This window comes from Petaurus breviceps, unplaced genomic scaffold (assembly GCF_028583685.1).
Source record: "Petaurus breviceps papuanus isolate PSGF00001 unplaced genomic scaffold, PetGlider_PUasm1.0 90510, whole genome shotgun sequence".
Taxonomy (NCBI): domain Eukaryota; kingdom Metazoa; phylum Chordata; class Mammalia; order Diprotodontia; family Petauridae; genus Petaurus; species Petaurus breviceps.
Genome location: NW_027187267.1, coordinates 900,407 through 916,343, shown reverse-complemented (window position 1 = coordinate 916,343; position 15,937 = coordinate 900,407). Strand labels below are relative to the sequence as shown.

Below are 15,937 nucleotides of genomic sequence, written 5' to 3'. Positions count from 1 at the left end.
CAATTAAGGTCATGAAGAGTCAGACACGATTGAAATGATAACAACAAACTGAAATGGTAGTTGTGTGAGTGGAGAGAGGAGGTCAGATATGAGAGATGCTATAAAAAAGTATAAACAACAAGATTTAGCAACTGACTAGGTGCATGGGATGAGAGAGAGTGAGGAGTCCAGGAAAATTGGCAATTATATCAATCTAAGAATGGTGGTGCCTTCAAAAGAAAGGGAATTTTGGAAGAGGTTTGGAAGAGGAAGGGTTTGAGGGCAAAAGAAAAGAATATCAAGAAGAAAGCCAGAAAGAAACACAGATAAGCAGAAGAAATTTGGTGACAAGTTAAATTTATTATATACTTTAAAATTTTTAAGTGACCCAAGGTAACATAGCTTGCTCTTGGCAGATTGAGGACTCAAACTCACTTCTCCTAACTAATAATACAGGATTCTTCCCACTCCCACACCTGGATGGGTGTAATGTTAATGGGATATAAGATCTTCTCTGCCCATTAATAGGCCTCACATGGAGTCCATCAAGGGAAGCTGCTTAGGGGAGGCTTGCTTGTAGGAAGACTTTCACACCTTTTATTAATTTCTAATTAGGCACTGAGTCATGAGAGTTGTGATGCCCTTTGGCTCTAAAAAAAAGGGTATATATACTCTGAGATAAGCATTTTGCTTTGGAGTTCATTCATTGGGAGAGTGTTCTGTTAAGGCTCGCCCCACCCCACCCCCCAGCTTTGAAAAACCCAGATGTTGGTGCTTCTCTTTCTGGTAACTATGTATGTATTGCCTTGGACAGACAGTTGGATCTCTCTGTTAATCTGTACTAATTTCTCAGACAGTTAAAAACCCTGTCTGTTGGTCTTAATTTCTCTGCTTGTGATTTCTCTATTTTCTTTGTCTGGATTTTCTCTGAAGTTCACGGTGCTGATGTTTCCCCAGAACAAATGAACGTAATTAAAAGAAGATTATTGACACCTTTTTGAGCAGTCTTTCCTGGTAAAGTAGATAAAAGAACCTGCACTGGTAGCCATCCTGGGTATGACAGTGTGGTTGCCGCTTGTCGTTGAAAACCCAAACTAGGCATTGTTGGTTGGTCAAGAACAAAACCCAGAACTGAAAATTTTAGAAAGAATTTTAAAATCATTCAGCAGTGGGGAGAGCCAAGAGTCTCTGGAGTCTTTACAGTATATATACTTTAAACAAAGGAACAAGGAAACAACAGCTGGCTGGCTATCACAGATGCAGTTTTCATATAAGACATACAGGTAGCTCGAGATGTATAATGGGAGAAAACTCCTTACATTCCTTGTGTTGATCTTCAGTTCCCCTTGGAAGGTTTTTTTGGGAAGGACAGCCTAAGTTAAGCACTAAACAAATCTGGTCTCTAAATAGTAAGTCTAGTCTCTCAGCCATACAGGGCTAGGTTCAAACATGCATTCAAGTTTTCCCACAGCATCAACACAAAAGCACAAAAGAGAACCCACACTTCAGAATGACTTAGGCTTCTCATTCACTCATCAGACAATTGGCAGTTATGGAGGATGCAAAGCAGTATGAGTGAAATGCAAAAAAATGTTTTATAAGTTCTCATTTCATAGTTTATTCTTCTTATTCTAAGTATCTGCTATATGGGACATTCTTTATCTTGTCAGACCATTTCCCTCTGTTCACTCAAACAGCTCCTGAAATCCCACATCCTTTAGGAAATCCTTCTGGATTGATCAAAGGAAAGTTCCCAGATGATTCTGACCTGTCTGATCATATAATTTCCTCTATGTGTTTCTTCTGTTTCCCCAATGCAAATATACCCGCACCCATCACATACATATGATATTAATACTATTCATTATCTATTTGTATATACTTAAATGTTTCTAGGGGTTTCCCCTCCCACCCCACCCCCATATCTCCTTTCCATGAGTATCATTGTCAATGAAAGACAATGTTTCCAGTTGGGAAAGACTAAATCTGTCTTAATCTTCCAGTACAACGGTTGTTCAGCAGAAAATATTTAGTACTAAAATAAGTTTTTAGATGAAAATGACCATGATGGTGATGACAAGCATGATAGATCTATCTTTGGACGGCATTTAGACTTGGACTATCACCAGACTATAGCATGAGTAAATGACATGTGACTGCATGGTCAACTGAAAGTGAGCCTTGAAGTAGTGAAAGGATTGCCCCTTGAAAGATGCAAAACAGATTATTAGAATCTGAGCATCCCCTGAAGTCAGAGACAGTTTCCTCTGATAAGCAGGTACCAGAGAGAGCTATTCTGTTGTGAGACTTCAGGCCAAAATGGGGGCATGTGGTTAAGCAATTCTATAAGTAACTGGTTTTGGTCTGTCAATGTTTACAGAAGAGGAAATCCTGGCTTACAATTAAAAGATGATACTTCCCACTTCTCTTTTGCTCATTCTGCCAACTCTATTTTGCAAAGTCACTTGTTACCACTATGGATGTACCCTGCTTCTGAGATCTGGGCTGATCTATTGCTGAGAGAAGGTCTCTTCCCATTTACCCTGAATCTGATCCCCATGCTTCTTTGGACACCACTATTGATTCTTGGTGAGTATGGTGTATCCCGGGTGGGGCAGCCCAGATGTTCCCTGATCCTATATGTTTCTGACAAACTTGGGCAGCCTGGGACAAGCAGAGCTTCTCCTCAGGGAGATTAGATGCTTCACCTTTATATATGAATCAGGTCTTCATGGACATGGCAAGGTAGGAAGCAGGGGAGGCTGGGCAGATTTAGGGTACCAGAAAACGAGAGGAAAATGAGCAACTTTAATGTTTCAAAATAAACTTAAGTCAGTGCCTTTTGTTTGGTATACATGTCTCCTTTTGAATTTAATAGCAAACTTCATAAATCCATGAAAATGGGCTTTTCTTATTTAACCAACAAGTAGCACTGACAGCTACTTACTTACTAAGGAATTCTACCTCCTTCAGTTTTTCAAGCAGGTGATCTCAACCAGGTGCTGGAGCAGCAATACTGAATCAATATCGTTATCCTCTGAAAGTCACTGGCACGTTAACCCCAAACTCTATCTTTCTATAAAGGATGGGGCTGTTTGTCTCAAGGAAGCGTTTCTATAACACCTATTACATGCCAAGTATTATGCTAAGAATTTTTTTATAAATATTATGTCATTTGATTCTCACAACAACCCTAAGAAATAGGAGCCGTTATTATTCCTATTTTATAACTGAGGAAATTGAGGCAAACAGAAATTATGCACCTTGTTCAGTGTCAGAGAGGTAATAAGTCTGAGGTCACATTTGAACTCGGATCTTCCTGACTCCAGACCTAGTCCTCTTTCCACTGTCTGAACAATTACCTCAAGCATGGGGTACATGGCAATCAAAGAGTTTAGACAATCAAAAATCACTTTGAGCCTCCACTCACTGACTTACCGACCTTTCTTTGACTATATTCTTTGTCAGTGAGCACTAGAGCTGTGACCCTGATATAATGGAGATGTTTATCCCAGGAAGGAACACACATGTGGAAAATATGTCTATAGTGTTTTCACTCAGCCTACTATCAATGAGAAAAGAAATAGTATTTAAAAAAAAACAAGGGACACAATGTATAATAAAATATATAAACATTACCAAGTAACTGACTTCCCTGTACTTCTAGACCTTAGAAATTCCTCTCCCACTAGACAGAAGATTGGACAGGAACTCAGGAGTTCTAGTACATATACAGTCTAAATCCTCCCTTGAGTAGGCAGAAGAGTGTTATTTCCACTCACGAGCTTCATACTTCCTATATGACAAGTCAGTAGATGCAGACATAGATATTTGTGAATCAGAGTTGTGCAGGGCCATCTCCAATTGTCCTGATCTATGTCTGGCCACTGGACCAAGACTACTCCAGAGGAGAAAGTGAGGCTGGTGACTTTGCACAGCCCTCCTTCACTTAAATCGGATTCACTTACAAGTCATGGCATCACCTCCCTGATGTCATGGTCCTCTTCAAGAATGAAGGACAAACAACAACTAGTCATACACACCATGAGGACTGACCAGGGACCTGGTATGAACTAAAATTCAAGAAGTTTGGCACTTTGATTGTTGGACAGAACCCCCATCTTGTCTGACCTCTTCAGCCAAGTAGTGGAGTTGATAAGAAAAGACCATGAGCCCAATTGACTTTGTGTCCATCTCTGAATATTCTGACACTTTCCCCTCTTCACTTCCTGTCACTACCCCCAGTCTCAGTCACTGCTGTTTCACTCTTAGTGTAGGGGAAAGGTAGACAGAGTGAAAATGAGGAAGTATTACATTTAGTGTGGAAAAGAAAAAATTACTCAGAGAAGGTGATCTCCCCAGATACAAATCTTGATGATACAGTGAGTTAAATTCCTTATAAAAAGACACGAGCTGGGAAATAGCTCATGGATGTGAGCTCCAGATGAGACCTTGTTGCTGTTCAGCCATTTTTCAGTCGTGTCCAACTCTTCTGACCCCATTTGAGGTTGCTGGAGTGGTTCGCCATTTCCTTCTCCAGCTCATTTTACAAATGAGGAAACCGAGACAAACTGGATTAAGTGACTTGCCCAGGGTCACATAGCTAGGATGTATCTGAGGTCAGATTTGAATTCAAGAAGTGGAGTCTTCCTGACTCCAGGCCCAGCGCTCTATCCACTACACCACCTAATCACTAAATCCCTAAAAGGAATTTAGACATCGACTTTGGCAATTTCATTTTTCAGCAGGAGGAAACTGAGGCCCTTTAGAAATGAAACAACATGCTTAATATTACTTAGCTACTTAGTGGTAGATCCAAGAACAAATCAATGCACATCTCCCTCCACTACAATCCACTGTCCTTAGGTCAGGGTACCTACTAAGAGAAGAGACTCCCTTCCCAGAACTGAGGTTGGGAAGAAATGAATGTAAGTAAAGATAACTTGGAGCCAACCCCTCCATCACTGTACTTTGCTGAATCTGTACTACTCAGTGCCAGGGTGTCAGACTTGACGACCAGAACCTTTAAGGGGAGTGTCTTCTATTAAGTTGGCAAGTTCTAAACAGTGAGTGGCTTGGTATTTACCGGATATTAATAAGCTTTTGTTTTGCCTGAATCAGAGGGGTGGGGTAGAAAGCAGCATGGTCAAGTGAAAAGCTGAGGATATTCTTAGAAGGCTAGATACTTAAAAAAAAATGTGAGAATCTTTACTTTGTCTCACTTCTTCTTTTTCTCCTTTTTGCAGTATCTGTTAATGGACAAGAACGTGAGTTTCCCTTTTCTTTGTTCTTCTGGGTCTCTGGGCAACATGGATATTCTGACCCTCACAAGATCCCCATGAAGATTTATCTGAGAGGGTCTTGCTTCTCCCAGACCTTACTGGCTGAGGATTGCAGACATACGAAAGTGTCACCAGTTTTCTCCTTGATCCCCTGGACCAAGGTGGGGCTACTGTGTGCTCCCAAGCACCTGTTCCCTGCTCATGTTATGCTGATTAAACAGACCCCATACTTAGCTTTTCAAAATCTTTTTTATCAATCGATTTAAGGGGAAGTCTGCTGGCAAGGAACAAGATAATTCTAACTGGTATAAAGTGTTTTGCAAACCTTAAAATGCTATATAAATGTTAATTGTTGTTGCTGTTACTGCTGTTTTTTTAAAATAAGTTTTTGTTGCTATTTTCTGTTTCTGACATCACCATAGTATCCCATATATCCCTCTTCCTCTCCATATGACAATTATTATTTTTAGAGAGGGGAGAAAACATCAGCATAGATGATGGAGAAATTTAGAAAGTCTGAAAACACAGGCAAAGTGTAACACTTGTGGATCTTGCACCTCTACCAAGGGGTAATAGGTTAGGGTGTCTTCTCATATCTCATGTGAGTCCCACTTGATCTCTATAATTTTTTTTTATTTATTTTTTCCTTTTTGGAGGGCAATTGGGGTTAAGTAACTTGCCCAGGGTCACACAGCTAGTTTTTGTATTAAGTGTCTGAGACCATATTTGAACTCAGGTCCTCCTGACTCCAGGGCCGGTGTTCTATTCACTGCACCACCTAGCCACCTGATCTCTATGATTTTTTAAAATTTACTTTTAATGTGTTGGTGTGTCCTTGTTCTTTCTGTTTACATTGTTGTAGTTACTGTACATGAGGTTTTCTTGCTCTATTTCACTATCCATCAGTTCCTATAGATAGTTCCATGCTTCTTTATATTCATCACATTCTTTATTTCTTACAGTCAAGTAGTACTCCATTACATTCATTTTTTTTTGGAGGGGGAAAGCAAGGCAATTGGGGTTAAGTGACTTGCCCAAGGTCACACAGCTAGTGTGTCAAGTGTCTGAGGCAGGATTTAAACTCAGGTCCTCCTGACTCCAGGGTTGGTGCTCTATTCACTTCACCACCTAGCTGCCCTCCATTGCGTTCATGTACCACAATCTGTTTAGCCATTCTCTAACTGATGAGCATCTACTTTGTTTCCAATTCTTTGTTATCACAAAAAGTGCTCCTATAAATATTTTGGAGTATATGGGAACTTTTTCTTATTGATAGCTTCTTTGGGGTATGAGTCCAGGAATAGAGACTCAGGTTCAAATGGAATTTAGTCACTTTGCTTAATTCCAAATTGCTTTCCAACATGCTTATATCGTTTCCCAGTTCCACCAACAAATTATTTATCTTCCCACAATCCCTCAAACACTGACTGTTGCCATTTTGGGGGAGTGTTTTTGTGTGTCAATTTGTAGGGTGTGAGGTGAAACTTCAGAGTCATTTCAATTTGCATCCATCTAATTATTAGGGATTTGTAACATTTTTCATGTGGTTGTGAATGCTTTGAGATCCTTATTTTGAGAATTATTTGGTCATATCCTTTGACCAAATTAATCTACTGGGAAATGGTCATTAGCTTACACACAAGCATGTGTGTGTGTATGTATGCATATGTGTGTGTGTGTGTGTGTATATATATATATATATATATGATTTTTCTACGTATCTTAGATGCAAAACTCTTATCAGAGAAATTTGATACAAAGTTTTTTTTCTCCATTCACACACTTCCTTTCTTATTCTAGATGCATTAATCTTGCCTGTGCAGCTGCTTTTCAGTTGCAAGTAATCAAATCTATTTATTTTATCTTTTATAAGTGCCTCAATTTCTTATTTGGTTAAGAATATATCTCTTACCCATAGCTGTGAGAGGTACATGATCTGTTTCTTTTCTATTTTTTTTGTACTATTATCTTTAATATTAATGTCATATATCCATTTGGAGTGTATTGTTGAGTATGGTATAAGGTATTATCTAAGCTAATTTCTTCCAGTGATTTCTAGTTTTCTTTTTAAAAATTTTTTTAATCAAATGCTTTATTAACTTCTGGTTTACATCATTCATTTCCACAAGATTTTGAGTTACAAATTTTCTCCCCGTTTCTCGCCTACCCATCACCCCAAAATAGCGATCCCACTAGATATCTGCTCCTCCAATCTGCTCTCTCCCATATCTTCTCCCATATCCCCTCCCACTTTCCAGTAGGGCACGGTGGATCTCTATGCCCCAGTGCCTGTATATCTTATTTCCCAGTTACATATAAAATAATATTAATATTAGTATATACATATATATATGTATATATATATATATATTAAACATTTGATTTTAAAACTTTGAGTTCCAGATTCATTCCCTTCCTCCCTTGTCACCTCCTCCCCCCCACTGGGAAGATAAGCAATTCAGTATAGGCTGTACATGTGTAGCTATTCAAAACATTTCCATAGTGGATATATTGTATCAGAGCTCCCTGACCTCAGATAAGATAAGCACATATCACAGAGTGCCCTGTTAGCAGACCTGAACTCAGAGAAGCTGCCTGAGACCTGAGACCTTTGGGTGTCCACAGACCCCAACAATGGGCATTCCTACAATTTCCAGTTTTTTGCCACCACAAAGAGAGCATATATATTTTATAACATGTAAGTTCTTGTCCTTTTTCCACATCATTTTAGGAAACAGATCAACAGTAATATTGGTGGGTCAAAGCATATATACACAGTTTTATAACTTTTGGGGCATAATTCCAGATTGCTCTCCAAAAGGGTTGAATCAGTTCACAGTTCCATCAACATTACATTAGTGTCCCAATTTTTCCACATTACTTCCAACATTTGTCATTTCCCCTTTAAGCAGTTTAGCCAATCTCATACGTGTGAGATGACATCTCAAAGTTGTCATGTGCAATCTTGAACATGGCTCCTTCATACTGAAACTTTCTAGCCACTTTACAACATTTTTTTTTCCTTTCACTTTGAAGCACTTGATTTTGGCTATTACATTCTTGGGTATTTTTTGATTGATGAATTCCATTTTTACATTTCTCTCTGATTATAAAAGATGTAGAAGTTTATTTTTGTGATTTCTTTAAATAGGATGCCTAAGGTTTTTTTATTTGTTTGGTCGTGGTTTTCAGGGAGTCTAATGATTCTTAAATGATCTCCCCCAGGCTACCATTCCAGATCAATTGCTTCTGATAGTAGATTCCTTATATTTTCTTCTCTCCCCACAACACTTAAGGTTTCTGACTATTTTAATATTTCTTATTGTCCCATGGAGTTATTGACTTCTGTTGGCACCAATCTGGTTTTTTTTTTTTTTTCAGGAAATGTCCTACTTGAGGAAGGATTCTGCCTTCTCTTCTAAACTATTGTTCTTCCATTTTTCTCCTCTAGAATCAGTGCTTTAATTTGTTATTTTTATTTTTAATCTCTCAGTTTTTTTTCCAGCTATTCTTATACTCCTTCTGGATAAGTAATTTTTTTTCCCTTTAGGGACCCATAGTTATGGAATTACTCTTGTCTTCTGGTTTTACCTTTTGGACTTTTCATAACCACTATATTTTTTCATCATTTTCAGTGTTTTCATCTGCTTGCACATGTTTTCAGTATCATTTCTTGGCTCAAGACTTTGTGCTTGAAATTCTTTTGATTTGACTGGGCAGATCTTGTTTAGTTCTATCCCTGGATATCACTATTCTTCATGAGGTTGATGGTAATAGGTTCCACTCTCTGACTCAACCCCTGGTTTCTGTCTCAATTTCTTCTTGACCAACTGAGAGCACTAACCTCAGCCAATTCATCTCCTTTTTCTTCCCCAGTCCTCATTTTGAAATTGGTTTCACCCCCCTTTGGTGTTCCACACAGGCCCAAGTCAGATGTTGGATATTAGAGTAGACTCAGCTCTCCTACCCAGGTCCCTGGTGTGACACCTAGGCATGGAGTCGGTCCTCTATTCTACTGTGGCTCCCAGTGCTTCACGGAGTACAAATCTGGACCTCCTCTTCCTATACAATGACTTATTGGACTGGTTCTTTCCCCTGCTTCTGTTCTGACAAGCCAGGGCTAGGATCTGTGCCTGACACAGTCAGTGATTTTACCATCATTGTCATCATCTTCAACAATAATAATAATGTTTATATTGTGATTTAAGATTTGTAAAATGTTGTACATTTGTTATCTTATTTGACCCTCATAATAACCCTATGAGGAAGGTTTTCTGATTGATTGATTTGTCATTGGCTATTCCCTGACTTCTATAATCACACAGGTAGAGGAAGAGGAAGAGGGGTGAAAAGGGAATAGAAGGAGAGAAGGGCATTTACAATCATAATTAAACCACAAGCTATTGTGCTCCAGCTCAAAATGGGATGGGACCAACACTCTTCTATTTCTTCCCTATCACACATTTTAAGCAGTGGGCTTCAGAAACTAAAATCTTAGACCCTCTTTCTTCATCTTCTATGTACAGCTGCTGCAAAGAAAGCTGTAGTAATACCAAATCCTTCATGGACCCCTGTTTTCAAAGGGGAGAAGGTGACTCTGACCTGCAGTGGATTGCATTTGCTAAATCCAGAGGAATTGTGGTGGTTCTATGGGAATGAATGGCATTTTATGTCAAACCCTCTTGAGGTTCAAAAGGCTGGAGAGTACAGATGCTATACAATTGGCTTATCTGAGAGTGAGCCTGTGTACCTGGTATTTTCTACTGGTGAGTATACAGTGGAGTCCAACCTCAGAAATCACATCCTTGAGAAAGATCTGTGGAGTGCAACTTCCTATAGGAAGAGAGAAATGAAAAATGTAGAGAGGACTCAGTAGATTTTAACACTGTATACAACAAGACGTTAAGGGAGGAGTCAGAACCAAAGAAGCATCAGAGCTGGGGAGCCATTCTGTTCCCCTCAGACCATGTAGGTAATGGATATCCTCAGATGACCAGGCAGATAAGGGCTAGTCTTGACCATAGACAGAAGTATAGTAGTGATAATAATAATAGTTAGCATTTATATAGCACTTTGAGGCTTACAAAGTGTTTCATGATCTTCACAACAACCCTGGCAGGTAGGTGTTACAAGGATCCCCATTTTGTAGATGAGGAAACTGAGGCAAGCAAAGATAAGTGATTTGCTCAGGGCCACACAGGTAGTAAGTGTCCGAGACTGGGAATGAATTTAGGTCAATGAAATCCCTTTCTAGATACAGGGATGAGTAGGGGAATTTATCAAATATGATGTCATCAGGAGGGAAAAAAACTCCTCATCCTAGAGTGAGAGAAACTGGTTATATAGATGGGTCATGTGTGAAAACAAAGAGACTGAAACCAGGACCTTTTAACATATGACAGGTAATCTATGGGTCTCTCCTTTTTAGAGATGGTCAGAAGGAGAAAGGGCCAGTAAAAAGTAAACTGAGTCCTCTACTTTCTCTTACAGATGCACTGATTCTTCAAACTCCATACTCTGTGTTTGAAGGAGACACATTGTTCTTGAGATGCCGAGGATGGAATAATTTAAAATTCACAGATATTTCATACTATAAAGATAAAAACTTATTTTCTGATGTCAATGAAAATTCAGTGCTCTCAATCCTTCATGCAAATTCAGATCACAATGGTCTGTATCATTGTGAGGCCAAGTGGAAGAAACGGTATAAAATAACTTCAAAAGAAACAAAACTCCAAGTTCAAGGTAAGAGCTTCATCCTTGGGAGTGAGATTAGGAGAGCTCATAGATGGAGCATAGAAGGGAAATGAGATGGAGTCATCTGTGTGTCCCTTCATCTGTTCAGCTGGGAACCCAAGATCACCCCAGAAACTCTGACACTCACTGTCCTGGACACTGTGTTTGCCTCCTTTCTCTAGAACTATTTGCACCCCCTGAGCTGAAGAGCACAACTTCTGAGCCCACCGAGGGAACCCCAGTGACCCTGAGCTGTGAGACCCAGCTCACTCCACAGAGGTCAGACACCAAGCTGCACTTCTCCTTCTTCAGAAATGGCAGGAACATTACATCAGGCTGGAAGGAGTCTCAGGTATTCCAGATCCCAGCCATCTGGAGGGAAGACTCAGGGTCATACTGCTGTGAGGCAAAAGCCATGACTCGGAATATTCAGAAACAGAGCAACCACGTGACGATCAATGTGAAAAGTGAGTGTCAGTGACACGGGGCTGGGATTGAGAGGTAGAAGGAAGGGCAACATCATCATTTTGGGTTCTGGAGCCTTTGCTAACGTCCTTTCTTTGTCCCTCTGAGAATGGGAGTTGTATTAGGGAGAGCCAGCCAGAGTTTTTATGGTTCCATCCTTTCTCTAATGGGCCATCAGCAAGAGACAACCTGAATTTCAGTGTTGACAATCTTTCTACTTCTGTGAAACTGCTTTTCTTTTCAAATCATCAAATCAACAAACCAACATACAGGAAGCCAACATTTACTAAGCAGCTATGGCGCCAGACACTGTGCTACGCACTCTACCAAGATTACCTTATGTGAAACTCACAACAATCCTATGAGACAGGTGCCATTATGATCCACATTGTACAGCTGAGGGAACTGAAATAGACAGGGGTTAAACAACTAGCCTAGAGCCACAGAGGCAGTGTCTGAGGCCAGATTTGAACTCAAGTCTTCCGGGTTCTATTCCCAGCTCTCTTTCCACTGTACCACCCAGCTGCCTCTAACAGAGAATGTTTTATTAAACATTTACCAGGTGCCTAGCAGTATGTTCTGTTCTGGGGGAAATATAAAAGATTCAGACATACCCCTGCCTAAAAGCAACTGAGAGTCACAGGCAACAAGCCCACTGTTAATCCTCAAATGGATGATCTTGACTCTGAAGAAGAAGGGATGGAGGTGGAGGGTAGAGAAGGATACAGAGGCAGAAACTGAGAGAAATCAATCTGGAGGAGTCAGTGAAGTCTTTGTAGAGTGGTTGGAGCTTGAAGAAGGAAATAGATTTGGGATCCTAATACCCTCCCAGAAATATATTCAGAATTTTTCCCCTTCTCCAATTCTAAAATTATAGTGATCTTTATTTCCTCTATCCTTATTCTGTTTCATCAAGTCCACATGCTCTGTTCCTATGATTTCAGTTTCCCTTGCTATCTCTAAAGTCTCCTACATCCAGGATCTTCATGTGTCACCTTGTGTTAACCCACGAATTCCCATCTCTGGCATCCTCATGGAGACCCAGCCCCCAGGGACACAGGTGATTGAAGGAGAGAAGCTTGTCCTCATCTGCTCAGTAGCTGAAGGCACAGGAAATATTACATTTCGCTGGTACAAAAATGTCATCAGAGACTGTCTAAGAGAGAAGATACAGAACTCATTGAAAGAAGAGTTTGTGTTCTCTACTATAAATAAGAGTGATGAAGGGAGTTATCAGCGTGCCGCTTACAATAACATCAGCACCATGTTCAGCAGGATAGTCATTGTCACTGTGTTGGATGAGTTCTACTTGCCTACATCTCACTGTAGCAGCAAGCACCCCAAGCGTCCTCAGGGTTTGCAGCTACCACAGGTTCTTGGATCTGCTTTGTTAAAGGAAAGCAACTCAAAATGGGTTAACAAGCTTACTTTAATCAGTCAGACATATATCGTTTACCTTGTTCAGGAGAAAAGGTCAGCACCCTGAACCTCAAAGTATACAGGCATAATTATCAAGACAGAAACATCAAGTAGACAGATTTCCAAACTGTCCAACCATTACATCCATACCCAGTCAACATCTGAGTTTCCACATTCTGGGTTTTTCAAAGCCGGGGGACTCTCAACAACGGCTTCCCAGAATTCAGATCAAATCACAGAACACTTCTCAAAGTGAGTCCCAAAACAAAGCTACACATCAGGGCTTATATAGCCTTCTCCTGGCTCAGAGAATGTAACAACCTTATTGACCCACTGGCCAATCAAAAAGTATCTACTGAAAAACAAGCCTCCCTCCCCAGGCTTCTGGTGCACTTTAGCCTAGGGGCAGGGAAGATCTTTAAAATTTACATTCGCATTACACTCACCCAGCCAGTGTCCGTGTGAGAGTGTACTAATGGGGTCTTAAGGAGGTTCCAGGAGGCCCACAAAGACCAGAAATCTGGGGGAGATAGGAGAAGTCATCAAGAGAGAAAAGTTTGAGAACCAGTGCATGGGTATTTTGTTGCTGTTGTTCAGTTATTTCAGTGGTGTCTGACGCTTTATGATCTCATTCGGAGTTTTCTTGGCAAAGATACTGAAGTAGTTTGCCATTTCCTCCTCAAGCTCATCTTATATGAGAAACCAAGTTTCTAGGGGTTAAGTGACTTGCCCAGGGTCTCACAGGTATTAAGTGTCTGATGCCAGATTTGAACTCAGGAAGACGAATCTTTCTGATTTCAAACCCAGTGCTCTATCTATACCACCTAACTCCCCCTAGTGTCTGAGTAGATATCCAGAAAAATATTAGCTAGAAATTGGAGAAGCAGAAAAATCATAGAATCTCAGAGTTGGAAAGGACCTCAGATACCATCTACTTCTACCAATATCTGAACAAGAAGAGCAGCTGTAACATTATTTGATGAATGTTCATTCAGATTTCTTGGAGGTTTACAGTGAAGAAGAACCTACTACCTCTTAAGATAGCCCATTTGACTTTTGGATGGCTCTCATTGCAATATTTTTCCTTATATCGAGCCTAAATTTGCCATGTTGCAACTTCCCCATCCCTCCACCAATGTTTCTACCTTCTGGAGGCAACAAAACAAAATTAATGCAAATAATTTCTCTTCTAGAGATAGTCTTTTAAATGCTTGAACTCTTATCATGCCAAACTAAGCCTTGTCTTCTTCAGGTTAAGCATCCCTAGTTCTTTCAATTATTCCACATAGAAAATCATTTTGAGGTCCTTCAACATCCTTCCTCTAGGCTCTTTCCAGATTATCAATGTCCTATGTTACATGTCATGCCAGAAAGGAATACAGTGTTCCAGCTATGGACTCATCATGGCAGAGAACAATAGTACTAGCATCTCTCTAAGCCTTACACACTATACTTTTCTTAATGCAATCTAATACCAAATGAGTTCTCTCAAACTATTGATTCATATTGAGCCTGTGATCCACTAAAATCCCTGGATTCTTTTCAGATGAAATGCCCCCTTCACCATGCTTCTTCTGTCTTTTACTTTTTAAGATGTCTTTTTTAACCTAAAAATTTAAATTCATCCCTATTAAGTTTCATCTCATTCAACCCAACATTCAAAGTTAGTGAAATTTTTTGGATCCTGACACTGTCAATTTGTATTAGCTAGCTCTCCTAGCTTTTAGTCACCTGCAGTTTTGATTAACATATCATCTATTCTTTTATTCAAGTCACTGATTAAAATATATATATTATCAAGATAACACTTGAGGAAATGTCCCAGCATAAGATCTGGAATTTGGGCACTGTAGGAGCCAGAAATCTCATAGAGGAATGTTTGTGATTGACAACCTTCAGCTATGGGGTTCATGGGCATTTTTCAAGACTAGAACCACCCTCTGATGTGTTTCTTTTTCTTTCTCAGTTCCAGTGTCTCGTCCTCTTCTCATCTTCAGAGGAGCTAGGATGCAGGCTGTCATGGGGGAAGTGCTAGAGCTTCGATGTGAAGTCCTCGAAGGTTCTGCTCCAATCCTTTATCAGTTTTATCATAAAGGTTTAGTCTTGAAGACCATCTTGGCCCCATTTGGAGGTGCGGTATCCTTTAACCTCTCTGTGACAACGGAGCATTCTGGGAATTACTCCTGTGAGGCCAACAACAGCTTCAGTAACCAGCTCAGTGAGATGCTGGAACTCTCTGTCTTGGGTAAGTTAGAAGTCCTAGGATCCATTCCAGAATCCCCACAAGGCTGTAAGAAACAAAAACAAAATGCCACCTCCTGTCATGTTGACTCACAAGTCAGTGCTTTCTGGAAATGGACCACGCTGGATATTGAATAGTATTTCAAAGAAGTTTATGTCCTTACACTCTAGAACTTGTGTTAATATTTCTCTCTTTCTTCCATAGATCCTGCAGAAAGGCACCTACTCATCATGGGAATCACTGTGTCCTTGCTCAGCATCTTGGGTATTGCTACTGTTACTGTTTTGGTTTACTTCAAGCTCAAGAGCAAATCAGGTTTGTAATCCCCATGATTACTCTCTGTTGAGACAATTGAAAACAGTTTGATTGTAAGGCTTATCCACTGGAATAGTGGTCTTTAAAGTAAAAGCTGGAATCCCCTGGAAGACTGGGTTTTGATCCCAAGGGGACCCCAAGGGTTATATGATTAACTAGAGGGTGAGAAAATGGATTGTGTTCAACCTTCTCTTCCATTGTTAGTTGTGGGACTTGTCTCTAACATTACCACATCTATCTTTACTCTCCAACATTTTTTCATTCTGTTTCATCTTCCCCTATACAAGTTACCTGTCTCCCCTGTCTGACCCAAGTGTGTACTCCATAGATAGAAAGATAGAGAGCAGATAGATAGATTAAACCTCTGGAAATACAAACAAGCAAAAAAGAGAGGGACCAATCCCTCTCCTTAAGGGGTATATATTCTAACGAAGGAAGGTTACACATAAAAGGCATCTGGAAAGAGGAGGGAAATGGTATCTGCTCAGGGACAAGGCTG

General features: G+C 40.1%; 1 protein-coding gene across 1 annotated transcript in view; it reads left to right on the top strand.

Annotated features, from left to right (window-relative positions):
• The first annotated feature begins 2,537 nt into the window (after positions 1-2,537).
• Positions 2,538-15,937, top strand: part of LOC138141911 (Fc receptor-like protein 2) — a 28,144-nt gene continuing 14,744 nt past the window's right edge. The window contains exons 1-9 of the mRNA XM_069062804.1: positions 2,538-2,568; positions 5,226-5,246; positions 9,788-10,027; positions 10,752-11,006; positions 11,180-11,462; positions 12,471-12,753; positions 13,626-13,632; positions 14,848-15,126; positions 15,328-15,438. Of these exons, the coding sequence (XP_068918905.1) occupies positions 2,538-2,568; positions 5,226-5,246; positions 9,788-10,027; positions 10,752-11,006; positions 11,180-11,462; positions 12,471-12,753; positions 13,626-13,632; positions 14,848-15,126; positions 15,328-15,438 (1,510 nt within the window). The remainder of the gene's footprint in view (positions 2,569-5,225; positions 5,247-9,787; positions 10,028-10,751; positions 11,007-11,179; positions 11,463-12,470; positions 12,754-13,625; positions 13,633-14,847; positions 15,127-15,327; positions 15,439-15,937) is intronic.